This window comes from Drosophila erecta, unplaced genomic scaffold (genome assembly GCF_003286155.1).
Source record: "Drosophila erecta strain 14021-0224.00,06,07 unplaced genomic scaffold, DereRS2 tig00000000-arrow-pilon, whole genome shotgun sequence".
NCBI lineage: Eukaryota > Metazoa > Arthropoda > Insecta > Diptera > Drosophilidae > Drosophila > Drosophila erecta.
Window position 1 is genome coordinate 7,890,028 of NW_020825194.1, and position 26,262 is coordinate 7,916,289.

The following is a 26,262-nucleotide window of genomic DNA, read 5'->3' on the forward strand; positions in this document are numbered from 1 at the left end:
TGTTAAAGATTTCCAAATTGGCCTCTACAACCAAAGTTCCTTATTTTTTGTATGTTGAAAACACAGTTCGATTTATTGACTATAATAAATTGATAGTTTTAAATATAGAGGCACGACTAAGAGAGTTTGGTTTCGTTTTGGTTAGGGACCAAAAAAGTATACATAACGAATAAAAAAGGATTTAAGTGCAATTCGTAAAAAAGTGTCGAGTTTTTCTTGAGTTGATTGTGCTGTAATGAGACTCTGCATTCGGCATTTGACTCCGCGTCTCCTACTCGTGCCGTATTTCAGGCTGCAAGTCGAACCAAGAATTCAAGCCGGTTTGTGTGGTAATCTCGGCGTCATCCAGAGGTATTTTCAGCTGAAATAAAAATACATAAAACGCTTGTAGATGTGGCAAAAAAATGTGGAACGCTTCACGATTTTGCGTGTCATCCTTGCGCAGGGGCCATGCTAATCTTCTCTGTATCGTTCCAATTTTAGTATATGTTCTGCCGAAGCAAGAACGAAGTTCAACTGGGTATCTTTTCTATTTATACGGCACTCTTGCTGAACAAGTACTTGGGAATCATAGGGATGCGAAGGACGTACGGGGTGTGTATGTGTTAGGGGTTGCTTTCCGGTACCTACCATGCCAATGATGGGACTGCCGCCGGACAGGAATCCCTTTTGTGTGCACACCGTCACCTCCAGTTCCGTCTGCCTGAGTTCGGCAATGGAAATCAGGTACTCAAAGGATGCATCGTAAACCGGATTGCAGTTGTCCTTGATCACGCTCGTCTTGCGTTTCGACTCCTTGGTGCGTCCAGGCAGCAGGTACAGCTTTACATACGGATCGGGGATGTTGCTGGGATCGCGAAGTGGTATCTTCTGGATCTTGTGAATGGTCACGTCTAGTTTCTGACGCTGGGCGCTGTAGCGGATCGACAACTGCATCCGTCCCAGGCCGTGTTCGCCGGGTGAGGAGGTGGAGTCCGGAAAGCGGTGGGTCAGCACGGAGGTGGCCAGCTCGCTGATGGGCTTTTCGCTGGAGGTGGAGGCGGACATGGCCGGGGAGACCTTCGTAGCCGCCACAGGATCTTCTTCGCTGATGGGCGACTCGGCGGACAAACGCTTGATGGATGCCTGAGATTCCTAAAAGGCAATGCCAAATTACATTTTCAATAATTTACATTGTTTTACTAAATTAAAAATAACTGTTTATATTAACCAGTAAAAAGGAAAAAAAGAATCAACGATTCTCCCCGACGGGGAATTGAACCCCGGTCTCCCGCGTGACAGGCGGGGATACTAACCACTATACTATCGAGGACCTTGAAAACGGTCGATCGAAAACTAATTCTTATAGAGGTTGTACACAAAGTCAGTTTCTGTTTCGTTCTAAGAGGAACTATTATAGTTACTTTCATAGGATTAAGATTTGCCATACTATGAAATTCTACATGCTTATCTTCTGAGCAACTATTATTTCAATTAAGGTCTATTGAAGACCTAACCCACCTTAAGTGCTGGTGGAGAAACTGCAGCCACATCTGGGGTCTTCACGGAGCTGCTGCGTGTGAGGGCCGCCACTTGCTCCAGGGCATCCGATTCCTTGTCAATCTCGCCGGGCTTCAAAATGCGCAGAGAAAGCGACATGTAGAGCTTCGATTCCGGGCCAGACTTCTGGAGTTGGAAGGGCTGCTGTATGACCTCCATATTAAATTGCTTGAGCAGCGTGCTGAGCGTGTAGGTATACTGGCCGATATCGTTTCCGGTCTTCTGGTCGTAGATCTTGATGTTCAGACTCTCGTTATCGGGATTGCTGACCAGGAAGGTGAAGCCCTGCTCCCAAACGGGGGAGTCATCCCGCATTATCATCGCAGTCTGCTGTTTCTGCTTGTTGACGCTGCACACCAGATAGGGATCGGGCTTGGAGCTGGATCGAGCTTGCTGTGAGTGGATGTTTCATTTAATAGAACATGTGATTTATTCATTAATTCATTTTTAAGCAAACCCACCTTCAAATGCCTGGCTGAATCGATGAATACACTGAGTACCGCCGAACTCATGCTGGTCACGCGTAGGAGCTGGGTTTCCAGCAAGATCTGCTGCAGATCATTGGGATCGGCGGTGAGTTTGTACCATTGCAGGCGGACATGAAGAAGTCCATGCTTGGCGTCTTCCAGGGTGAGCCACTATTATTAAGCGTATTATTTGGTACACATTGAGAGTTCGAAATTTCTAATTACTTACACTATCCACAACGCCTTTCTTGATCACGCTGGCAATGTCGATGCTGGCTCTATTTTCGATGGGTAAAAGGTTAAATTAGTTCGCAGCAAATATGATTTAATGTCAAGAAAAAGTAAATGATAAAATCTCAACGGGTTCCCTTAAAACTCAAGCTGTTTGGCGGTATCTCGTTCGGAGTTCTTGTTAGGGGATGTTATTGGGGCAAGAGTTGGTCTGTTTTTCTTGTATGTTCTTGTGGGTGCGCGTTGGTGTTCAATCAATCAATCAATCAAATAGATGGGATTGCCTAACCTGCCGAGCGACTCGTCATCACTAGTGCGGTCCCAGTCAAAAAGTCTGAGCACGAGTATGGCATGCTGCGAGACCTCGACCACAGCCTGCTCCATTCAGCGTTCGAACCAAAAGCAAGTTAAAAGACATTTTCGCATTATTAATGGTTAGTTGTAGCGCAAAATCTCAAGATCTACACAAACTACGGTCCAAATTCGGGTGGGCTATTTACAAGGTCGAATCTAACTACAAAAATGGTCATTGGCATGCCGGTGGTTCTTGTTTCATTGTGTGTCTGTGGTTCAAAGTGCTTCAGCTTTTGCTTGTGGTTCAAAAACAGGTGTCAAAGGGCATGCAGATTAGTACAATGGAGTCATATTAGGTCGGTATTGCGACAGTGTTGAGAATTTCTTAGTAATCAAATTTACTTCATATACGAGTAGTTCAAAATGTAGCTACACTACACTACAGCTTAAATGAAACTACAATACCAATCAAACCAATTCTGAGCATCAGCAAATGAAATTTGTATATTAATGTACCTTATATGCGGTTTTAGACTAGGTTAAGTTCACAAGTGTTCGAAACAATAAGTAAACACAAGTCGATTGCTATTTGTTTAATCAAACTATTTGGGTCGATTGGCCAATTTCTCATCACTTCGCTGTGTTCGCATTTTTTGGTGCTTGTTAGTAGTCGTATTCAGAACATAAATGAAAATCAAGAGATAATCAAATCAACCAAGATAGAACAAGCAAACGGATTGTGAATGCAGTTTCATGCGGCAATACAACCTGCCCAATACATCATCGCTCTGTACACCTGGCATAGTCTGATCATAGTCCCACAAAGAAAACCCAATATAGTGACCAATGGTGGTAAAAATACACGCCTAGAAAAACGAAAGTGTGTGAGTGTGTGTTTCTGGTGGTGGCAGAGAAAGTTGGCCAAAAAGTACTTAATCCATAGAGCAAAGCGAAACGGAACGGAACGAAACTCAAGGAAAATAGTCGGTCACTTCTCATTTTCAGGCTGCATTTCATGCGAAAACGAGCTCTCAACAAGCATTACTCACTCGGTTTTTTAGGGGGTGGGTGTGGGTAGGGTGTGGTTGGTGTGGTAACTCAAAAAAGTTAAATGAAAATATTGCTTACCTGCCCAGGTTCTCGTCTTTCTTGGAATCATCCGAGTCCCTCAATTGAATCTCGACAAATTGACCCATTTGAATAAAAACAGTAGCCTGCGTTCAGGCGCCAAACAAAGTAATCGAGTATAATGATAAAGGAATGAAAATCAAAATGAAACCAACAGAAGGGCAAAACAACGAACTATTATGCAATAAATATGTGGTTTTTGTGTTGGATTGTATCATGCAGCAATCAATCGACAACATCGGCAGACTACAAAAAGCAAGGCAACAAGCGCAGAGGATCCGGTGGAATCCACGCCGTAATCTTCCACAGAATACGTACCTCACACCAGTAGTCCCACTTGGGATTCACATTGTTGTCTATGATCTGGGTCTTGAACTCCTGGGCGCCCACATTGATGATGGCATAGGGATCGGACTTGCCTTTGCCCAGCACACTGATGTCCTTCTTCATGAGATCCTTGGCCTCGACCACGTGGATGCGCAGGATGCCCTGAAAATGTCCAATCATGTATAAAAAATAACGAACAATTATATACACTTTGCACCTCTGGTTCGGGCATCTTCAGGGCCACCGCCGAAACCTCTTCGCTCAGTGAAATGGGCAGTTTGTTTGGCAACACCATCACATTGCCAATCTGCTCCACGATGATCCTTCGCAGCAAGTCACTCAGACCGGGCATGTCCATGAAATCGATCACTCCCACCAAATTGAAATCGATATTCGGATTGTTCAGGAAGAAGATCTGCAGTCCGCCCACCAGGGGCATCGATCGAATCAGGGGCTTCATCACCACACGCACCCAACCATGGATCTGAAAGTCCTTGATGCCACCCTTCATACCACCCAAATAGAAGTTGATGTCGCAATCGCTGGCATAAAACAGATCCAGATCCATGATGATCTCGTTGCGATCCACGTTCTTGTCGTAGATTTTCACACCTCCGATTCGCGGTGGAATGGTGCCCAGTATGATGCGATCGAATCGGAATCCATTCATCTTGTAGTTGGCCAGAGCCAGAGCCACGTTGGGCTCGATGGTTTCCTTCACCAGGGTGCGTGCGAAGTGATTGGCATTGGGCCACACTTGCTTCAGGATCTGCAAGATACTCGTACACATAGTAACTGGAAACTAGTTCTTAGCAGAAGCTCACCTTGTTCAGCCACTCGCAGCGCTCCACATCGGGAAAGTAGACCCACGCGGGCAGCTCGTCGATTCTGGCCAGGATTACGTCCTTCTCGGAGGCCAAAGCCGAGGCCTTGGCAATGTCGCGCTTCTTCTCCGACGTCTTGGCCAACTGGTCGCGTGCCACCGAGAGGATGACCGGTGCTATTAGCCAGGCCACCGACCAGCCCATGTAACCCACCAGATAAATGGAGCCCACAATGGCCACCTTCTTGCCCAGCGTGTAGAACACGGAGAAAATGCTGTCATCGTCGGAAACGGACTTTGTGGCCACCGTTGAGTTTCCATTTGCCGTCTGAGTGGGCGGCGTGCCATTGCCGGTGGGCGTGGCCGGCGCCACCACTGGGGATTCGCTCATTTTTTTGGCCTCCACCAGGGGCACAAAGGGTTCGGTCTCCGTGGGATCAGGTGGGATGGTGAACTCCGCCAAGGGCACCGATGGACTGTTATCGCTGCAAACATTTAAATATACACACTCATGAGCATCTGGAACAGATATTCTCGATACCAAAGCTCCCTGGGAAGCTGACTCATTAGCGTTTGCCGGCTAAGAAGCCGGCGTCGAACTCAATGCTCATGATTGTGATGATGTCATACTATATTGTGCTATTAGCTAGAAATGTGATCTTGAAATGCCTCACCGACTCTCTACGATTCATTTATAATATACACAACGTTTATGAACACTTTGTTTGCGTAGCTTAATTTTTCACTTCTTTAATAGAGTCTCGCATTGCTCATACGCCGTGTGGGTGGGGTAAATTGACACAATTTTACGACTTTTCTAATGGGGCTTCACCACCCACCGAGTTACCTGTTGAGTGGATACACAAAATAGCTTTCATTTCCATCGAGGGTAGAGCAACTTTGTTGGGAAGTTTGCTTATCACAAAGGAAAGTATGAGGGTATCGAGTTACCTATTCAAACTTTGGAAAAGAAAACTTATTTCTCTTCGTTTTCTATAGTAAGTTATATATATAATTATAATTAAATAATTTGACAGCATTTAGTAGTTTCTTTGTAAGTAAGTGAATAGCTCTTGATGTTATTTCGCCTCCAAACTTTCCACAGTTTTCCGAGTGTATTTCACATTTCCCCCAAACTTTTCTTTTATTTTCGCGTCTGCCTTAATTATTCAACGCTTAGCAGCAGCTGTTGACTTTATTCAAATTTCCCAGAAAATATATCTCATTGTTTACCTTTCATTCGTTTTCATGCGGTGGCTCTGGGGATTCATTATGATATAGCCGTAATTTTCTTTTAGCGGGTCATACAACTTTCATGTGCAACCTTGACTTGAATAATCGCACAAAACCAAACTTTTCAAGAGATTTACAACCTCAGCATTTCACGCTTTTTGACGCTTTGTTAGCTGCCAACAACAAAGCCGCCCGCAAAATTGTTCACTAAGCTGAATTCTTGGAGTGCCCAAATAGGCGGGAGGTTGGATTTTCCATCTCCGAAATGGAGGGACACCCTCTCCGGTTACGAGCTTTGCTAATTCAACTTTAACTGCTGGGGAATTGTTACATCTCGTTCTGAGCTGATGGGCACCTGTTGAATAGCCACCAGCCTCCTGCCCCCAAATGTGGCATCCAAAATACGTATACTATACGTGTTTGCAACTAAGAGTGAGAGCCGAAACCCGAATTCAAGAGAGGAACTTAATTCTAGACTGGCTGCCAAAGCTTGTCTGCCTTCAAAAATGATGGGGAGACTACTTGCCATTGCCAAGAACTTGAACTGAACGTGGTTTTATTTTATTTTTTCTTTTGTTTTGCTCAAACTCAGTTTTTTTTGTTGCTCTTCAGGTTTCTTGGCGATGACGTAGTCTGGCATGTGAATGTTTGGAATACTTGAGTGAGTAGTAAGTGAGTATGTCGCTTGTGTCGTGTAAATGTGCATAAATAAATGATAAATAAATAAATTAATTGTGGCATCACCTCATCGCTTAGGTTGTGGTCTCACTTGTGTTGTGTTGGCTTTTTTATGATATTTGGGGGTTGGGACAATTTGTGTGCATCTGAAATAAAGATTTCGTTTTCAATTAAGTGTGCAGCCATCAAGATGGTTTCGTGAATAAATTAAAGAGATTCAACTCCAATTTGTTGCCTTTTAATCACTGTACGTGTGCATTTTATCATATGTCATATACTCGTATCAGCCGTTTCGGATTTTGACTTTTCTATAAATAGTCCAACATTTAATAATCTTTCTCTTTGCATTTCTGTATAGGTCTTCGTAACGTAAACATTTTGATAGAACATTTGTAGCCTTTGCAATTATTTGAAAATTATGCATTTCTTTGAACATATTTAGATAGCTGGTCGGAGCTAAAATTCCTTTCATTTAATATTCACACACAAAAACCACACCGAAGGAAAGCCAACTAAATACGTATTTGCATATACTTGTACATTGAGGGGCGAATATATCGCTCAGCCCGCCGACAATGTTTTTGTATATTTTTATCAAGTTCTATATTCCGGAGTAAACAAATGAGTTTTTCAAAAAGACATCCGCATTTCGATTACACATTGAAAACATAGAAATTCTACTGATTATACGCACCGAGAGCTCGGAACCAATTTGTAATAGACCTGATTACTTCACTTCAGTATATTTTTATTCGAAATGCCGTAATAAACGGAGCGAATTCAGCGACTTTTCATTGTGAGCGGCGTTTCGGAACTAAATTGAATTGAATTCAATTCTCGGAGCCCCAGCCACTAGAAGAATCTCTCGCCTTTGGGGCCTTTGAGTCAAAGCTCCCCTACTTGAGTGGAAGCTACATTTCCGCAGCAGCCAGCAGAAGCACCAGAAGCACCAGCAGCAGCAGCAGCACTGCGGGATCCTTGGCGCCATGGTTCCCCATCAGAGGCTCCTGGACAACAAGGTTGCGCCCACAAAAGGACCTCTTTGCGCGACTATTAATCTGAATATTAATGAGCACCTCAGTGCTTTTGTTAAGCCGCATTCGATTGGAATGATTAATTATGAAACAAGGAATGCTAGAAATGTACCAACTTGTAGCTGTAGATAAGTATGATTTAAATATCCATGTTGGGGATTATCAGTTGAAACAAGTAGGTTGGTAACCTAGTTTAGTTTTATGTAACGATTTGTGTGTGACGATCTGCTTTCCACTCGTGGGCTGACCAGTGTAATTGGACTGATTGTCCTTGGTCCTGGGTCAAGTGCTAATTGTTATTGTTAGCCGCCTGCTTTTTTCTTTCTGCTGCCTGACTCACTGGCAAATGAGATAAAATCTAGGCTGTGTTGTTGGGTAATTAGCAAAACAGTTTGAGAGCCACTGCCGGATGACGCACACGGGCGTAATAAACCCCGGAAAGTGGGCAGCCATGAATGAGGATTAAGCGGCATTTTGTTTGGTTTGCCTGCTTGCCGCCTTGTTGCGCGATTCCGTTCCGTCCCGTTTTTCATAAATATCAAATGGCTGCGTAACACATGGCGTATGTGTAATAATCATGGCATATGCATTTTTAATGCATCGATGTGAAATCGAAAGGTAAACAAAGGCAGCGAGCGAATTGAGGTGGTGCTGCACCACGAAAAAGCGCAAATCAAAAGCAAACAAAGTGTGTCCGGTAGGAAGAGCGTACTTGAACATGGCCTTCAACACCCACCCACACTTGTCCATCGCCAGCCACCCACGCACGCACACCGATGCACACATTGTCTGGCTGCAGGACATGCAGGAGAGCAGAAGAACTCTGCCCAAGGACGAAGGCAGCTGGCAGGCAAATGGAGCCAGCGGATGTCGGATGTCGTGTGGGTCCCCGTGTCCCCACACACAAAGAAATTTTATCCGCGAAATTCCGTCAATTTTCCGTGATTAATATAGCCCAGGGTCACAGTATCTCATTTAAAGAACCTATAAAAAGCATATTGATGTTTCATGCACAACATTATTCATACATGAAAACACATGTTTTTAATATGCTCTTATTCAAGCATTTTTAGGACGATACTAAGCAACCAAATGCTTAAATATTAATACGGTTTTTTATAAAAAATTATACAAAATATTATATTTTTCCCCTACATCTAATACATTTCAGGTTTAGTATTTTTCCTCTGTGTAGTCGGTAATCAAGCGGATGTTAGTTGCTCCTTTCCGGTGAAGCAAGAAAACGTATTCTCATATTCCCGATGAATGACACAATGAAGCCTGAGGGAAATTTCGTGAATATACACACTCTCATCCTGCATCCTTCTAAATAAAGTAAGTGAAGTAACATTTACACCCACGTGCCTCCATTTAATTGCCCCTAAATATTTTATTCAACCTGCTCTGATTTGCCTAAAATCATGCGAGTTCCGTTGGGGTTATTCAACTTTGAACCCACATTATTGGGGGGCGTGGCAGCCAGCGGCTGGCAATAAAACTTTCGCCCCATCAGCGTGCCATAAAACTTAATTCAACACAATATTGAATGCTATATTCGAGTGCCCCGACTATCAGATACCCGTCACTCAGCTAGTGAAAGTGCAAACGAGAAATGTCAACATTTTCTGGAATATCGGTAGAAATTGGGGAAAAGGTAATAAAATTCAAAAAAACTTAATTTGGTAAAAGGGCGGACGTGAGAGTTTTGTGCGGCTTGTGGGGTTTAGAGTGGGCGTGGCAACATTTGGAAACAAACTTGATCTGCGTCTATGTCTCTGGAAGCTGCATGCTTAATCTCAACATTTGTAGTTCCTGAGATCCTGAGTTCGACTCGGCTATTGATCCTGATCAAGAAGATAGATACTTTATATAGTCGGAAACGTTTCCTTATGCCTGTAACATACTTCTCAACGAATATAGTATACCCTTTTACTCGTATAACGGGTATAAAACTAAGCTGAGACAATTCCCGGGCGGTAATCGAGGTCGCACGATGTCGACGCCTTGACTTTATTGAACGAACAATGTAAACAAATTGGGAATATTCTACTTTTTGTACTGTTGAGTTTGCAAGAAAATTGCGTCACACGGCCTTTGATTTATGGAGCGCCTCCAGTCGAGCAAAACGATGGAAACCTGGGAGACCTGCTCCACTAAAAGTAACTTTGATTATGTGCAGCAGGTCGAGCAGTCAGTGAGAAACGTAAAGAATATTATAGAACCATTTGGCTTTTTATTGCAGACATTTATCGTGTGATCAACAAGATTATCGAGGTATATCAACAGTATATATTACTGAAACGGGTTCCGAAAGATTTGAATACACAAATGTTTAAAAACCCATTGTACTTGCTTAATACAATTTTATAGAATCACTTTCATTTTTATTTGTGTATCGGAAACAACATTGATTGCAGACAAATCTCTTAGATACATTAAGGGAAACATTAAGGAGGTCAGAATGGAATTACAGCCAATGGAGATTCAAGGCTCCACAGCTGGCAATTCAATCAGAAAACACGCAATTTAAACTTACTTTAACATTGTTGCATTTTCTGTAGTGTTTTTCAAAGATTTCGTGAAAACATTCTAATCACTCGTGTGGAACTCGGGCGAACACGTTTTAGCCATTTTCATGGCACAGGTAAATTTCTTTACAAAGCCAAATGTTTTGGGTCCTTTCTTAAAGTCTTTCTTTTCGCCAGGCATGTCAAACTTTTCTTTTGACTACGTGTGGTTAGCCAAAAAAGACCTTTAGCCAAGTTGTTATATGCAGATGATGTTAACGTAAAGCGGCCTCGGGGATACATATAAAATAACTGACATGGGGTCGGGCAAACAGGCAACTGCAAATTAAAGTCTCGCCCGTTAAATTATCCTCCATTCAAGCCATGTTTCAGACTTTGTATCTGTGTGTTTGCTTCCCGTAATCCGAATCCATTATTGGGCTTTAATGTCGTTCGCCGGACTGACCACAACTGGCTATCTAAGTACAAATGCCTTTTGCCTTATGAATTAAACACAAGCTTGTTTCTATTTTTTCTGAACTGGCTATTGCCCCGAAATGCCGTCCTCGACTCCAACACTAAAGTGAAGAAACACGCACGGAAATCGTTGATTGCGGCAATAAAAGGAAAAAAACAATGGTAGCCGAAAAGGCAGCCGATTATTAATGTAGCTTGGTAGGTTCAAAGGATACAATGTCAAGGATTGTTTGAGGAAAAACCAGCAACGGGAGACTAGTTTCGAATATACAACTTCCATTAAGGATTTGCAATTCATGGCTCATAAAACGAAGTGTTTTTGGACAATCTATAGGTCGATTTTATCTTTCAGCAGAAATACTTTAATCCGTTGGTAATAGTATATTATTTTAAATTTTTATTAGGATTTTACACATATATAATTAAGAAGCACGTGCCTGAATTTCAGTGTCAAAACTTTCAAGCTATCCTTGCCTTTTAAACTATTTCATGTGGGTTTCATGTGGGTCACACATCATCACACTTTTAGTCTGAGCACGCAGTGTTAAACTATCTGTCTAATTAAAGTATTTGTTTAATTATACGGGCAGGAGAATTCCGAGAGCATTTCAGCCAGTCCCATTCCCCGGTGCATATAAAGCGTTCCACTTTGGGGGAAGAACTTAACCCAAACGCAAATCCTAAACTTTTTCCCTTGCCTGACTCGTCACCAGCTGCAAGGATATCCCAGTCAGTGTGTTTGCGAGGGGCTAACCACAACCACAGGACCGGAGCCGCCGTAATGTGTCCACATTTTAATTACCCTTGATGTCGAGTGCGAAAGGCTGCCACCGAAAAATAAAGGATAAGCAGCAGCAACAACAGAGGAGCAGCAGAAAAATAAAAAAAAAAACAGTTGAAGGCTTCATGGAAGCGCGCTGGTTTTCATAAATATTTCAAATGCCTACCAAAGTCAACCCTTCTACTGTGACAGCTCTTTCTGTCACTTGACACACTGCGTTTTATACTTTTTTTAGTGAAACTTTGCCTGGGACAACGCTGCGTATGTGTAATTTACATGCTTCAAGTTGAATGAAACCAATGGGAGAGTCTCTAGAGTAGCGATAAGAGCCAAACCTTTTCGCAGGTGAACTTGAGGAAATCGCCACTTAGGACTTTTGCATTTTTAATGTTACACACAAAAAAAAAACATAAGGTTGCAGACCAAAATTTGGCTAATTTCGGTTTTTGAAAACAACTATTTTGAATTGATTTTAAACTTGCACTTTTCGTTAGCTTACCTCAAGCTGGTTGATTTATGTGTTTAACTATCTTCACTTGAACAACAGAATATTTAGGGAGTTAATAGTTTTCAAAGGACATTTACAGTGGTCTCATTTTCCGTTGAGCCTTTGCCCAGTTTGAGAGTCACTTGCCTTTTTGGCAAACAATGTCAATGGGTTACCAAAAATAAAATTCAATTGTGCGGCCCCTTTCTAGTAATGTTTCCTTTCTTTTACTGCGTTTTTTTTTTTTTATTTTGCTGCCCGGCACTCAAGTTTCTGTATTGATTCGGAAAAGTCGCGCGCGAATTTCCTCCGCAGGCTTGTGGAAAAACATACGCCTGGATTTTCACATTAGCCGTGCTGAGTGTCCCGTTGTACGCGAGTCGCACAACTGAAAGTGCGGTAACTGAAAGCGAAATTCTATTGCCTTTGCAATATCACTCATACGCAGTGGTTGACCTACATCCTGCAACCAGGTTTTCAAGAGCTCAATTGAGCGAAAGAGCGAGCTTTGTTGTTTACGTTCTCTGCTATTTTTGGCGCCAAAATAGAACAACTGTTGCGGCGCGTGTTTACACAATCTGAGAGGGGGGTGGGGGTGTGTGGTTAAGGACATCAAATGTTGTGCAGCTGTATTGATCAGAAATGGTGTAAGTGCTCCTAGTACACATTATAAGTGTAATTAGAAGTTCCTGAAATATTTAAGTAAGCATTACATAATTCATTCATATTTAAAACATATTAAAGCAAATGATTTGCTCTAACAATGTACATTTTACACATTTATACATAACATGTCAAAAGCTAAAGGCTTTTTACATATAAAAAGCTTTTGTTCTCTCTTCTCCCTGTCTCTCAGTCTCTCACTCCCTCTCATTCTTCGTCTCACTCCGTCTCTCTCCCTCCGCCTCTCTCTCCCACTCACACCCTCTGTCTTTCTCACTCTCCCTCTCTATCCCTCTACTCCCACTCTCGCCCTCTCTTACTTAGATTTGGATACACGCATTTCATTCGGTGCCGAACTGTTGAAGGAGGCGGTTGTGTTTTCGCGTACGGGTGCGCATTCGTTGGTCCGTGTGTGGAGTGTGTGAGTGTGCGTGAGTTGGCGTTTTTGTTCGTACTATTTCTGCACGTGCTGCTCCATTGCTACCATTTCGAGTGGTACAATAATAGAGAACAGTCGTGGGAACCGATTAATGCTCTGATAGCTCAAGTAAGTGTCATTAGTGAATAAACCTAACGGTGAATTGTAAAATTTGGAAGTCGGTATGTCGCGTAATAAGTGGCGTATGTATATGTATGTGACCTGCCGATTTGCATGATTGTGTGCGCTTTCCCTCTTGTTTTCGATGGCCGTCTAGGTGGTTCAATGTGCTGTTATATCGGCGTCTGCTGTAATTCTCCTTTGCCTTTACGTCATTAACCGTTATTAAATTTAGTTCCTACCATTGTGTGCCTAGTGTGGAACACTTTCCATGTGCAAAGCGGCACTGGAAGCGATTGGAATTTCCACCAAACAACCACTTGTTTGCCGGTGGGGTCGCATTCCGATTAGCCCAGTGCTCGTGTATAATATAGACATGTAGATATATACAGTGCAGCTTCAATAATATGGACCACTTTGTTAGCGAAAAAGAACTGAATTCAAATTGATTAGACAAATTTTAACCTCTACCTCTGCTGTAGCCCGAATTTCTAATTAGTGAGTCCCACCATTCGATGCTTCACTGTAACTTGACGATACCGGTAAAAATAAATTAATCACTGTTTTACAATCTGTTCGTTATGTGCCTATCTGTGTTTACTTAGCGCGGTCATAAATTAGATTTCGTTGGAAATATTTATGAAACCTAAAACTCCGAATTGGCTGTCACGGTTGTTGCTTACAAAACTCGTTCTAAACAATTGAAACAACATTAAAATTCCGCATGTGTCTGATATAATTACAATTCTTAATTTCAAGCCACAGCGAAGATAACGGGAGTGATAAAAATGACGGCACTTTCTAGCTGATATGAAAATCTGTATAGTAGTTAGCTTTGAAAGGCAAAAAACATTGTTTCAGTACTTTTAATTGCTTTAATCGAAATGGGAAGATGTACGGCACGTTTTTCTATCTATTGGCGTGGTCACATTTTATTAAATGCCTGCGCTCAGACAATTTAGATCTATTAATTCGAAAATGGGAGCGGCATTTAAATGGCGTTGGAAATGAACAATATTAGTGCTTTAATGATATTACACAATGAGCAACTGAGGAGCATGGAAATTTCCCAGTCAATAGCTCCACCACAACTGCAAACTTGTGAAGTTAGCTACAAAAGTTTTAATTTGAAAAGTGAAATTTCCGCTTTGAGCAACTGGGTCAAAATTTCGTCTGGCCTATAACCTCAATGCAAAAACATCCGTAGTTATAAACAGAAATACGTGTCCAAATACCGGTCGTGCTTATCTGAGAAGGTCTCTGGACTTTTGCTTGCCAATTAATAAAAATTATGATTATTGTCATACGAAGATGTGCAAGTGTCGAGTGGATGCGTTTTGATTTACGCTGCCCCTGTCGCATGCTATCAGTTACAGACAAGGCAAATAGCCATTAGGCATTGGGCTAACGACCGATATCGTGTGATTGACCCTGGTCAATTCTATGCTGAGCAAAGTTGGATCCATGCATCCTGAAATTCCTCATAAAACTTATCTAAATAGGGTGTGGCTTACGAAATCTGAGTGCTCATTTTCTCTTTCCAACTAACTTCGCTTCTCGTTGCACATAGAACTTCATAGAACTTTAGCTTATGATCTATTATAGTCTATTAAAAAATATACTATATTCCCATATGGTAGATAAAGAACATATAGAACTTTTGCTTTTATGCATAATACAGACTCTTTTATTGGTCAAGGTCTTCGCTGATAAGAAAGAAGCTCTTACTAGTCTAGTCTCCGCGCAATCAACTAGTTTTCTACGACATACAAACATGATAAAGACATTCGAATGCGGGCGAATACAGTATGTATTGGTTATTTGAAAGTCATAGACTGAAATCATTTTTAAAGGCATTATATATGTGTTTGTAAATGTTTTAATCAGTTTCTAAATTTAATTGTGATCCACATTATACACTCAATTAGAACATGTAATTTAGCTGGTGTTAATGGCGAGTATAGCTGCTGCATTCTATCTTTAAGCCTTTAATTATTTAACATGAGTTTAGTTGTGGCTTATTTGCGATTGCAGGCCGACGGATTTTCTGATCTAGACGAGAGCTATCCACCCATATGATAGCATGGATAGTAGTGCAAAGCCAACGCGGAAAAACCCGCGACAGAATGCAAATATATTTTCACAACTAATATTTGCCTGGGCTATACCCTTACTTTATCGAGGATCTCGCAGAGGCCTGAATACGGATCACCTGACGCAATGTCTCAAGGAAGATCGATCCGAACAGCTGGGTGACCGTTTGGAGGAGTAAGTATTGAGTTTTAACATCTTCATCAACTGACAAAAAACACTAAGACAGTTTGACTAAAACATTCCTTAATTGTGATCATTTTTCAGTCAATGGTTTAAGGAACTGGAGCGATCCCACCGCAAGAAACAGAAGCCCCATCTCACAAACGCACTGTTCCGCTGTTTCCTAGGACCCACGATCATCAATGGCCTCATATGCCTAATCTACATAGTGATCAAGTGAGTTGGAGATTGAATTAAACTCGTCATGTGTAATTAAAAAAAATATCTATTTTTCAGAACCTTGATTCCAGCTGTTCTTGCGCAGCTGTTGATTCAGTTCCAAAAAAATTCTATTGCGGAAGTAAGAAATTTCGATGTGAATGATAATTCGATATCGGATTCCCTAAATCGAACTGCACGGGCAATTGAAAACTATGTGCTGAGTCAGGCTGTCGCCGCTTCTGGCGGATCTCCAGGGAATGGTAAACAAAGGAATATCAATCGTAATGGAAATATACAAATTAATCATGCTTATGCATATTTCAGCCTCTTCCCCCAATTCCCTGGACAAAGGGGGTCCCCTCAGGGAGCCGATACAACCTCCAGTAGAGACTGTGGACCACAATGCAACCGCTGTGCGAAGCATCATGGATCGGACCGTCGAATACATGTGGAACGATATGTACAGTCTGGGCGCCATCCTGGTTCTGTCGACGCTGTTCGGTTGCTTCCTGCTGCACCACGTCGATCTCCGCCAGCGTTTGATGGGTGCCCGGATGCGAATAGCCTGCTGCTCGTTGATCTACAGGAAAACCCTACGGCTCTCGATGAAAACGGCTGGTCAGACGCCAGCTGGTTACCTTATCAACCTGCTCTCGAATGACGTGAATCGCTTGGACTATGGCTTTATATTCATGCACTGGATCTGGATTATGCCGTTGCAGGCGGTGCTCACTTGCTACCTGATTTGGCTGAGCATTGGCGCCCCAGCGATCGTGGGAGTAGTTGGACTGCTGCTAAAAACGGTGCCCGTGCAGACGGCCTTGAGCAAGGTAACCTCTGTGCTGCGGATGAGAATTGCGGAGCGAACGGACGCAAGAGTGGGCATCATGAACGAGCTGGTGCAGGGCATTCAGGTTATCAAGATGTACGCCTGGGAGAAACCGTTCCAGGCGGTGGTGGCCGAAGCTCGACGCAGCGAGATCAAGCAGATCCGATATGCATCTTACCTGCGTGGCTTCTACCTCAGCACCATGGTGTTCACGGAGCGCTCCACGTTGTACATCACCCTGGCAGCGGCTGCTTTAGTGGGCCAACCCATAACCGCTGACTTTGTATTCTCAGCCGCCAGTTACTACAACATCCTGCAACTGGTGGCTGCCATTTGGTATCCGCTAGCGGTCAGTTTTGGAGCAGAAGCTTTGGTTTCGCTGCGTCGGATTCAGGACTTCCTTATGCTCGAGGGACGTGAGGAACGCACTCAAGGACTTACCCATAAGCGAGATCAGGAAGGGGGAGACTCCAGAGCAGTGACCATCAAGGACATTAATGCCAGCTGGGATCCGGAGAAGCCACAGAGAACGCTGCAAGGCATTAATCTTCAGATCGAGAAGGGCCAACTGTGCGCTGTGATTGGGCCGGTGGGAGCCGGAAAGAGTTCCATCCTCCAGTTACTCCTGGGTGAACTGCCAGTTATCGATGGAGGAGTATTTATACAGGGTGACCTCTCCTATGCAGCCCAGGAACCATGGCTCTTTACGGGATCGGTGCGAAATAACATCCTTTTCGGTGAGGAGTTTGATAAGAAGCGCTACCAGGAGGTAACACGGTGTTGCGCCCTCACCACGGATTTCCACCAACTGCCAAATGGAGACAAAACACTTGTGGGTGAGCGCGGAGCATCCTTATCCGGAGGCCAAAGAGCACGCATCAGCTTGGCCAGAGCTGTCTACAAGCCCGCCCAGATTTATTTGATGGACGATCCGCTAAGTGCTGTAGATGCGCATGTGGGCAGGCATCTCTTCGATGAGGTCATTGGACCCAGAGGACGACTGGCCCAGCTGAAGGCGACGCGCATTCTAGTGACCCACCAGGTGCACTTCCTGTCCGAGGCCGACGTTATTGTGATTGTCGACCAAGGAAGGATTTTGAGGCAAGGCACCTACCAGGAGCTGGTCAACAGTGATCTGGACTTCGCAAAGCTCCTTGAGCGACCCAAGGAGGAAGAGGAGGAGGCGGAAAACAGTCGCAACCAATCATCCCCGTTAGGTTCCAATTCACTGGAGAGTGACGACGAGGAAATACCTTTCATCGATGGTGTAAAAGATGGGTATCAGCAGTTGAGAAAACACAGCAGCTCGGTACATGGCAGCAAGTCGGTGGGTTTGCAATGTTCCAACATTTTATGTTCACTTAATGTAAACAATGCTTTTCCCGTTTCAGTTGGACAGTACGCAACTGGAAGATGATGTCGATGAGGATGCTCTGGCCGAGGCCCAAGCATCTGGCGGCATATCGCCCCGCGTTTGGTACGAGTACTTCCATGCGGGCAGCACTCTCCTGAGCTTCAGCTTCATGGTCTTTGTGATGGTGATGTCCCAGGTGGTGTGCAGCAGCTCTGATTTCTTTGCCAACATCTGGACACAGCAGGAGCATCTGCGGTCGGAGGGAGAGGTCACTACCTTCACCACCTTCGAGTGCATGTACATATACGGTGCACTGATCATCGCCGTGGTGATCATGACCACGTTCCGGGGCTTCCTGTTCTTCAAGATTTGCATGCATGCCTCTAAGGTGCTGCACGATCGAATGTTTGCCTGCATCCTGCACGCCACCATGAGATTCTTTGACACCACTCCCTCTGGAAGGATTCTGAATCGCTTCTCCAAGGATATGGGCGCCATTGATGAGATGTTGCCGCGCGCCATGATGGATTTTATACAGATCGCTCTGGTGATGTTTGGAATTCTGATTGTGATTGGTATACTGAATCCGGTTTTGGTGGCCGCCATGTTGGTGGTGGCCGTTGTGGATGTGCTCATCCTGAAATTGTACCTGAGGCCATCGCAGGATCTGAAGCGATTGGAGGGCATCTGCCGCAGTCCGGTGTTTTCCCATCTCAGTGCTTCCCTTACGGGTCTGGCCATCATCCGATCCCGCCAGTTGCAAGATGTGGTGGCCAAGGAGTTTGATTTGCTGCAGGATGTGCACAGTAGCGTGTGGCAACTGACCATGGCAGCGAATACGGCTTTAGGCTTGTGGCTGGACTGCGTCAGTTGCGTCTTCCTTACCTCTGTCACCTTCAGCTTCATTATCTCCAGTGAAAGTGAGTTCTATACGAATTATCTAATTAAATAGAGCAAAACTGATCGTCATACTTTCTTCTTTTAGCCACTTATAGCGGTAACGTAGGCTTGGCCATTGCCCAGGCCATGATCCTAACCGGAATGGTGCAATATGGAGTGCGCCAGGTGGCCGAATCCTTACAGCAGATGACCAGCGTGGAACGCGTTCTGCAATACACCGAACTGGAGCAGGAGCCGGCGCTGAGCGAGAAGACGCCACCGCAGCAGTGGCCCACCCGTGGTCAGGTGGAGTTCCGCAATATGAGCTGTCGCTATGATCCAAATGGATCGCCGGTGCTTAAGAACCTGAATCTAACCATTGAGGCGGGCTGGAAGGTTGGCATTGTCGGACGTACAGGAGCCGGAAAGTCCTCGCTAATTGGAGCTCTCTTCCGACTGGCACACATCGAGGGAGAGATTCTCATCGATGGCATAGAGACGGGAACCATTTCATTGGAAATTCTGCGCACCCGCATCTCGATTATACCCCAGGATCCGGTACTGTTTTCGGCCACCATCCGCTACAATCTGGACCCCTTCGAGCGGTACACAGACGCCGAGCTGTGGAGCGCTCTGGAGGATGTGGAGCTGCGAGGAGCCATTCCCGGCCTGGACTACATGGTCACGGAGAGGGGTGGCAATTTCAGCGTGGGCCAGCGCCAATTGCTCTGCCTGGCAAGGGCGATTCTGCGAAACAACAAGGTGCTGGTACTGGATGAGGCCACGGCCAATGTGGATCCGCAGTGAGTCCTCGAACGAGAGTTCCTATTTCTCTGGAAATAACCCATCTATTTTCTCAGAACCGATGCCCTGATCCAGCGCACCATCCGCAACAAGTTCAAGCAGTGCACGGTTCTCACCGTTGCTCATCGATTGCACACGGTCATGGATTCGGATAGGATTATAGTAATGGATGCTGGTGTAGCCGTGGAATTCGATGTGCCGCATTTGCTGTTGAAGAAGTCCCAAGGACATCTCCGACAAATGGTAGAGGCAACCGGAGGGGAAGCGGAAGCACTGAAGAAGACGGCCAGTGACAGTCACAAAAGGATGCAGAGGGAGCGGGATGAGCGAGATCGCGACGAGGATGAAGATGAGCGCCAGGAGTGAGAAGCGGTTGCCAAAAATATCCATCGGAAATCGCATTTATCCAAATATGGTGCTTATAATGGCTCTAGGATGCAGCTATAGGACTCCCAATGGAAAAGGAGTCCTGGTAAAAACAAATGCCGTACCAAAATGATTTTTTTGTGCACATACACATATTATGTTATCAATGTTTCATTTCCTTAGTTTAGTTAAGTTTGTTAACGAAAAGTCTAGATATGTGCTGCCTTATACGTATTGTACTTAGATGTAATCTCCACCTGGGACTACACTGTAATATTTGTCCACCCACTTTTTGTAGACCGCCAGTGAAACGGATGTTTACGTACGACATGACAAAGATACTTACATTCTGGTTCCGGACTAGAACTGAAACACCGAGGTCCTCAAAGGATCAGTGGGTTACTCTACTCACTAGCTAGATCATCAGATATATACTGTATATATATTGTGTACATTATTACAAGTAAATATTCATAAAAACGAACTATTGTACTTGAAACTCTAGATAGAAATTTAATAAATATTCGTCGAGTTTATTAAAATATAAATAAGTTTCACAAAAATTGGTAATACAATTCTAAATTTAACATATTGAGCGAATTTGATACAATCGTTTTTGATAGTCACTTTTGGACACATAATTGCAAAGTTTATTAAAATATAAATAATTGTCATAAAATGGATAAAACAATTTAAAATCTAAACAAACGAATTGAGAAAATGTTCGACGATCATTTTCGAGGCGACTTTCGATGGGATGTCTTGACACCTGATCCTATTTGACCTGGGGATTGGCGAGTTTGATTTGTACTTAGTTTGCTTTGTTGTTCATAAGGAATGGGTGGAGTTCCATCTGGATAGTTTACCAGGGAGATGCGACTCTCCCCGGAGAACAGTTGAGAACCGGTGCTGTTCACGGACCCGGCTTTCTCTGGAATGGAGAGGAATGATCCCACTGGTGTGGATGTCTTTTGTCTGTCGTTGGTTGCCCCGGTGGCATGGCTTACACCCACTCCCGCTGTTTGCGTATTGTTGCTGGGGGAGAGCGAATGCAGGACCGACTTCAAAAAGTGTCCTCTTAAGGACTCATCTGAACTCTCAGTGGTGTCGCCGCTGTGCCCTCGATGTTTGAGAAGCTCACGGGTAAGAAATTCCCTCAAGTTTAGGGATCTTCCTATTTGACTCGCATCCTGCACTGTGGAATCTTCCTTGGACTTGTAACTCCGGTCGTGCCCTCCACGTAGCCGCGACTTTCGTGGCCGTCGTTCTGGCGACGAGGCCGAGGTGCTGCTGCACAACTCATCCACCTGCTGTTGCCTCTGATGCATTGTGGTATGCCAGCAGTCACCTCTCTGATCCCCGTCGCTGGAAAAGTTGCTGCCGGAGAGAGGATCTATGCCACTCTCGTTGGGCTGATCGTTGGTTTGCGGGGCGACGCTTTCCCGCCGCGTACTGCTAGCCACCTCCCGACCCGTCAATGTGGTGTCAGTGGCATTGCCACGTCGAAAAGAGTTCTTCAGAATATTCCGCTGGCGGAGTTCCTCCTCTATATTGAATGAATCCGAAGAATCATGGTCTAATCGGTCACTGTCTATTAGTTCCCTCTGATCTGCTGGTTGCTTGGCCATAAGTTTCTCAAAGTATTCCCGGCGTTTGGGGAATTCTTGGATATTATCATTGACCACACGCAGCTGACGCAACAGTTCACCCGGCGACAGAGTGGCCTGATCTGCATCCTGACCTATCTCCAGGTGGATTTGGGTGCTAGTCATGTTATGAAGATAGGCATTAATGCTTGGAAACTCACGGTAGTCCGTTCCTTGAGTGCGCTGGTTGATCACGTGGATCAACTCATTAAATTCGCCCTGCAGCCGTCGGCTCTGATCAGCATCCAACCGCGACAGATCCAACTGCAGTTCTCTGGCATACTGATCAAAGCTGGGAAACGGCTTGGGCAACGGTGTGGCGGCCACGATATTTGACTGTCCCGGCGTTTCCACTTCTGTGATGGTCGACAGCTCGTGCGCCAGGTCATCGGCGTCTAGTTGAGGACTATACCGGCGAATCGTGGCCGGCGGAGCCTTCATCCGGCCACGTGCTGTTGTGTTCTGCGTTGAGGAGCCCAGCGAGATGGGTTCCATATCGACACAAACCTGCCCCTGTGCCGTTATTGGACGCGAGTCCGCGATGCCACTATCCCTGCTGGCTGCTGTCGGCTTGTGCTTCTGCAGCGGCAAGGCTTCCGAGGTCGATGGCGTTTGAGAATCGCTGCGATCGGACAATGTTCGGCATCTCGTTGGCTGTTGTCCAGTTGGGAGCTCAAAATATTCGGTGGATTGGCGCTCGCCATCGCTGTTCGATGTGAGGGTGACCTCCACCAGTCGCTGCTTCTCCTCGCGCACTTTCGTGATCAGCTCCGTCAGTTCGGCGATCCGCTGGGTGCAATTCTCTGTGAGCTGCGCATAGCGTTCCATGTTTCGAGCAGAGGAATCTTCGCTGGTAGATTGGCATTTCGATTTTTCGGGCGCAAAGCGGTTTGTGCTTTTATCGGCAGGCAAGCCTAACGATACCCCTCCATGACCTTGTTTCATCGTCTTTTGCCCTCTTTTTTGTTGCACTGCACCGTGTGATTGCTGCTGCCGCTCCCTTTCTTGAGCAGCAGGAGCTCTGCCGTTTTCTTTTTGAGCTGACATATGTTTCCTATCTCCTTGTGCAGTCGGCCTTTCTCCATGCGTCTTTTCCGCTTTGTGCTCTTTATCTTTGTTGGTTGGCTGACAATCTTCTTGATTCTTGGCCAAGCGCTTGTTCCATATTTGATCGAAGGCGCGCATACTTCTCTCTGTGTCCTGCGACTGTTGCTCCCTTTGCATCTGCTGCTGGCAACGTATTGATGCTTCCAAATCATCGATTAGGCTGCGATTGTCTGCAATGAAGGTCTGCACCCTTTCCACCCGTTGCTCGTTTATCACTGTCTCCTCATCCTGATCCCTTTCTGTTCTTCCTGCTTCAGGCTCGGCACAAGGCGTTACGTTTCTCGATGAGTTGATCACCGACGTCGAGGGTGTGGTCACATACGAGGAACTAACACCCATCTCATCTATACTTTGGCGGGTCATTCCCAGCAGACGATTTATGTATTGAACAACCATGGGATGTAATGGAGCAGACACGGGAGCCGCCGGAGCAGAAGGAACTCCCGAGTTCAAATTTTTATAGCTTACTGGCGGTAGACTGCGATAGGCGGTGGAGTTGGAATCAATGGATATCTGACGCTGATCCTGTGAAAATGGCCGCTTTCCGTGATCCTGTTCCGTCTGCTTTTCCGCATCGTCTATTGGTGTGCTCCCAGTTGAGCCCAGCGGCACATCCTTTTCATTATCGACAGTTGAGGTCTTGGCTTTGGCTTTGGATTTAGCCCTCGGTACATATTGCTTTACAGTACCGTCGCTCCTCACCTTAATAATGATCTCTACTGGACTGTCTTCTTTTGCGGTCGCTTTTGGCTGCTCACCCTCACTGGATTTTGCACTTTTTGTCTCCTTGTAGAATTTTCTTAGACGCTGCTCCAGAATAGCCTCCTTCTGTTGCAAATCAGATTCTCGTTCGTTCAAAGTCCTCGTTCTTTCCGATAGAATATCAGCTCGCTCCTGACGTATATTATGCAATTCCTGTGCGTTGTCACCCTTTGATCCAGCTGTCTCGCCCGCCTTCAGCTCCTCCAACAGTTGGACTCGAATTCTTTCAATGCGCTCAAGCAAACTTTTTAGTCTCATCGATTTCAGTGAGTTTGACTGCTCTGCCTTCAGGTCCGACTTGAGCTGCTTGCTTTGATCATCAACGTAGTCGAGGAGGATGGAGCAGCAGCTCTCCGTGCTGCCAAGTTTATCCCGTCCCATTTGAACAGGAGGTTCACCCACGTTGAGTGACACCGGAGCTTTCGGTTTGCTACGCGACGAGTTTGGTGGAGTTGGTTTGGTGCGCACTTCGGGACAAGTGATGATGGCCGGACGAAGCAGCATTTCTTCCATTGCCTCGTTCATTTTCTGCTCTCGCCTGACAGCCGCATCCGCGAACCGATGGCTAGGTATAATGTTAGCCTGGTGGGAAAATAAGTTTTTATTATTTAAAGGAAGAAATATTTGATACCCTTACATCGGTTGGCAAGAGCTGCGGTTGCTGTTGGGTTAAAGCATCCAGCTTTTCCGTTAATTCAGCACAATCTCGACGCACTTGCTCGCGTTCAAGAGCCTTCTGACCACGATCGTTACTGATTTTCCTATTAGAATGAGTTATTAGTATTCATTAATATAAATTCATTGTGTGTTGCCTACTACCTAAGCTTGTCTAGCTCCTGTTCCCGCAGTTCCCTCAGCTGGTTCTCGATGCGAGCATGATCCATAGCGGTCATTTGGGTGGCATCCTTCTCATTGCACTGCACCGACTGTGTTGGAGCTTCGTACGTTCTATGGTACTTATTGCTATGATCGTAGAACTGAACACGTCCCGATTGAGTCGCCTTTGGGTCCTGTCGCGTGGACGTGGTAAATGTGGTGGTGGATACAGTGGAGTGCGTAGCAGTGCTCGGTGGAGCAGTAACAGCGGGAACGCGTACCGCTGGCTGATTCGGCATCATTTGCTGCGGTGCATACATCGGGTGAGGTTGTGGAAACTGGGCTTGCATGGGGAATGGCATTGAGTATGGCATCGCATATGGTTGCATCGGATGTTGAGAATACTGATGCATGTATGGCTGATTCTGCGGCATGGGATAACAATGGGTCAATGGCGGATTTGGCATGGGTGGCATAGCCTGTTCTGGAATCGGTTGAAGATTTCGGGAAGGTTCCCCTGCTGGCTCCTGTATTGCTGTTACTTTGGGCAGCGTAGCTGGAGCTTTGGCCTTCTGACCTCTTTGTATGCCCGCATCTATCACCTTGGCAGGTGCTGGATTTATTTTTAAACCCGGTCTCTTTACTGTCGGCTGATTACGTGGTGCCGTCGCGGTTTTCTTGGGGGATCCTTTACCCGTTTTAGTAGGGGATTTTCTGAGTGGGGGAGCAGGAACGGGGTCCTCACGCTCTACAGCTTTCCTGGGCGATCTTGGCAGAGATTTGGTGGGACTAGGCGGTACAGATACCGATGGAGCAGGATCTGTTTCCCTTCGTTGAGTTGGCCCAGTTCGTATGGTAGTAGTAGTTTTCCTTACCAAATCGCTGATCTGAGTAAATCTCGGCCGCCGTTGGGGTTCATCATCACTGGGTCTCACGACATGGCTGAATTTGCGGTTGGTTTGCATGAACCTATCGTTTATATCCATACCTTCAGGATTCTTGTGGGTTTCGGAAATGGTTTCCTCGATTTCCACGTCCAGGATTACGGGGGGAGTTTTCTGGAGACGCCGATTGCTGACGGGACTCTCGCTGAGCAGGATGGATGAGTCGTCCTGAGAGGATGCGTCATCCTCCTTCTCCTCCTCGCCATCGGTGCTGGCACATCCGCAGCTGGTTGTCCTTTTGCGTTTGCCCTTGCAACAGGGTTTGTTACATCCACTCTCCAGTCGATTTTCTTTGTCCTCCAAAACGGTCGTTTGTGTGCCCGCCGAGGCACGTCCCTCCGCATTCAGATTCATTACGTTAGTGGCTCGCAACTCCACGCTAGCTTTGCCCGATCTTTTCAAGGCCTGCTTGCGACACCTTCGGATTTTCTCGATTCTCTCTTGCTTCTGCTGCTCGATGCGTTCGTTTTCCTCCTTTGCGGCGCGATGGGCGGCGCCCACCTGGAAAATGGCCGAACGGTAGTCCTGGTGCTTTTTGACCAAAACATGGTCACGCCACGCATTCAGCTCCTTTTGCTTGACCTGCTCCAATTTGTCGATTTGACGCCGTTTCTCGGCAGCCACATCCTCGCGTATCTGGCGTGCCAGGTGGTTGGACTTCTCACGCACCTGGGTGTCAAAATTGGGTCACGATTAGTCTTACAATTACTGCGCAATGGGCTCGGAACCCAAGGGCCCAGTTACCTGCTTCAAACGGGTTATGCGACGCTCACTCTCGAGATCTTTGCGCACTTGCTCTGGATCGTCCAGTGGTCCGATGGGCCTCCTCAAGTTGGCCCCGAACTTCCCATTCACTGTTACTTGCAGAGCCATCTGCTCTATCAATATATGTAGTATATTCGTATATGGGGCAGCATTTACGCCGTAGAAATCGAAACGAGTTTGAGCGTAAAATCAAACAACCAACATCTTCAAAAATTCCTCCCAAGCGGCAGTGTGACCGTAGATGTATAACTTAATGTACTAGAAATTACATTTCTTTAAATATGTCAGCAGTAGCATGCCGCAATACT

At 45.4% G+C, this 26,262-nt stretch overlaps 3 protein-coding genes and 2 non-coding genes across 9 annotated transcripts; 1 reads left to right on the plus strand and 4 right to left on the minus strand.

Moving 5' to 3' along the window:
• Nucleotides 1–39: 39 nt before the first annotated feature.
• On the minus strand, nucleotides 40–12,401 carry LOC6554677 (extended synaptotagmin-2-B). 4 transcript variants are annotated; one of them, XM_026983930.1, is made up of 11 exons: nucleotides 7,415–7,540; nucleotides 6,787–6,866; nucleotides 4,811–5,294; nucleotides 4,204–4,755; nucleotides 3,978–4,148; nucleotides 3,300–3,397; nucleotides 2,236–2,284; nucleotides 2,001–2,177; nucleotides 1,501–1,932; nucleotides 631–1,134; nucleotides 40–361 (listed from the first exon to the last, which is right to left on the minus strand). In XM_026983930.1, exons 2-11 carry the CDS (start codon nucleotides 6,789–6,791, stop codon nucleotides 272–274), a joined length of 2,562 nt encoding a protein of 853 aa, XP_026839731.1. In that variant the 5' UTR covers nucleotides 6,792–6,866; nucleotides 7,415–7,540; the 3' UTR covers nucleotides 40–271. The 4 variants fall into 4 exon arrangements, with proteins under 4 accessions (XP_026839731.1, XP_026839732.1, XP_026839733.1 ...); XM_026983931.1 differs by lacking the exon at nucleotides 3,300–3,397 and adding an exon at nucleotides 3,660–3,745; XM_026983932.1 differs by lacking the exons at nucleotides 3,300–3,397; nucleotides 6,787–6,866; nucleotides 7,415–7,540 and adding exons at nucleotides 3,660–3,745; nucleotides 12,019–12,401.
• On the minus strand, nucleotides 401–507 carry LOC6554678. Its single transcript, XR_046885.1, has one exon. It is a non-coding gene; the product is annotated as a U6 spliceosomal RNA (small nuclear RNA).
• Trnad-guc lies at nucleotides 1,241–1,312 on the minus strand. The gene has a single exon. It is a non-coding gene; the product is annotated as a tRNA-Asp (tRNA).
• Nucleotides 12,402–13,003: 602 nt separating the features above from the next.
• On the plus strand, nucleotides 13,004–20,618 carry LOC6554680 (multidrug resistance-associated protein 4). 2 transcript variants are annotated; one of them, XM_026976147.1, is made up of 8 exons: nucleotides 13,004–13,216; nucleotides 15,219–15,475; nucleotides 15,566–15,697; nucleotides 15,758–15,942; nucleotides 16,007–17,838; nucleotides 17,903–18,785; nucleotides 18,851–19,547; nucleotides 19,605–20,618. In XM_026976147.1, the coding sequence occupies exons 2-8, from the start codon at nucleotides 15,291–15,293 to the stop codon at nucleotides 19,912–19,914; spliced, it is 4,224 nt and encodes a 1,407-aa protein (XP_026831948.1). In that variant the 5' UTR covers nucleotides 13,004–13,216; nucleotides 15,219–15,290; the 3' UTR covers nucleotides 19,915–20,618. The 2 variants fall into 2 exon arrangements, with proteins under 2 accessions (XP_026831948.1, XP_001981969.1); XM_001981933.3 differs by having other exon boundaries at nucleotides 15,242–15,475.
• LOC6554681 lies at nucleotides 20,431–26,248 on the minus strand. Its single transcript, XM_001981934.3, has 4 exons — nucleotides 25,934–26,248; nucleotides 24,249–25,858; nucleotides 24,067–24,190; nucleotides 20,431–24,011 (listed from the first exon to the last, which is right to left on the minus strand). Exons 1-4 carry the CDS (start codon nucleotides 26,060–26,062, stop codon nucleotides 20,646–20,648), a joined length of 5,229 nt encoding a protein of 1,742 aa, XP_001981970.1. The 5' UTR covers nucleotides 26,063–26,248; the 3' UTR covers nucleotides 20,431–20,645.
• Between the last annotated feature and the right edge of the window lie 14 nt (nucleotides 26,249–26,262).

Coding starts and splice junctions, on each gene's coding strand:
- LOC6554677 (XM_026983929.1), bottom strand. CDS start 6,080: ATGAATCCCCAGAGCCACCGCATGAAAACGAATGAAAG. Junction 5,295..6,042: donor CGCATGAAAACGAATGAAAG/GTAAACAATGAG, acceptor AAATGTTTGCAG/CGATAACAGTCCATCGGTGC. Junction 1,135..1,500: donor TTTCTCCACCAGCACTTAAG/GTGGGTTAGGTC, acceptor ATTGCCTTTTAG/GAATCTCAGGCATCCATCAA.
- LOC6554680 (XM_026976147.1), top strand. CDS start 15,291: ATGGATAGTAGTGCAAAGCCAACGCGGAAAAACCCGCGACAGAATGCA. Junction 15,698..15,757: donor CTAATCTACATAGTGATCAA/GTGAGTTGGAGA, acceptor TCTATTTTTCAG/AACCTTGATTCCAGCTGTTC. Junction 15,943..16,006: donor TGGCGGATCTCCAGGGAATG/GTAAACAAAGGA, acceptor TGCATATTTCAG/CCTCTTCCCCCAATTCCCTG.
- LOC6554681 (XM_001981934.3), bottom strand. CDS start 26,062: ATGGCTCTGCAAGTAACAGTGAATGGGAAGTTCGGGGCCAACTTGAGG. Junction 25,859..25,933: donor GCATAACCCGTTTGAAGCAG/GTAACTGGGCCC, acceptor TTTGACACCCAG/GTGCGTGAGAAGTCCAACCA. Junction 24,191..24,248: donor CAGGAGCTAGACAAGCTTAG/GTAGTAGGCAAC, acceptor TCATTCTAATAG/GAAAATCAGTAACGATCGTG.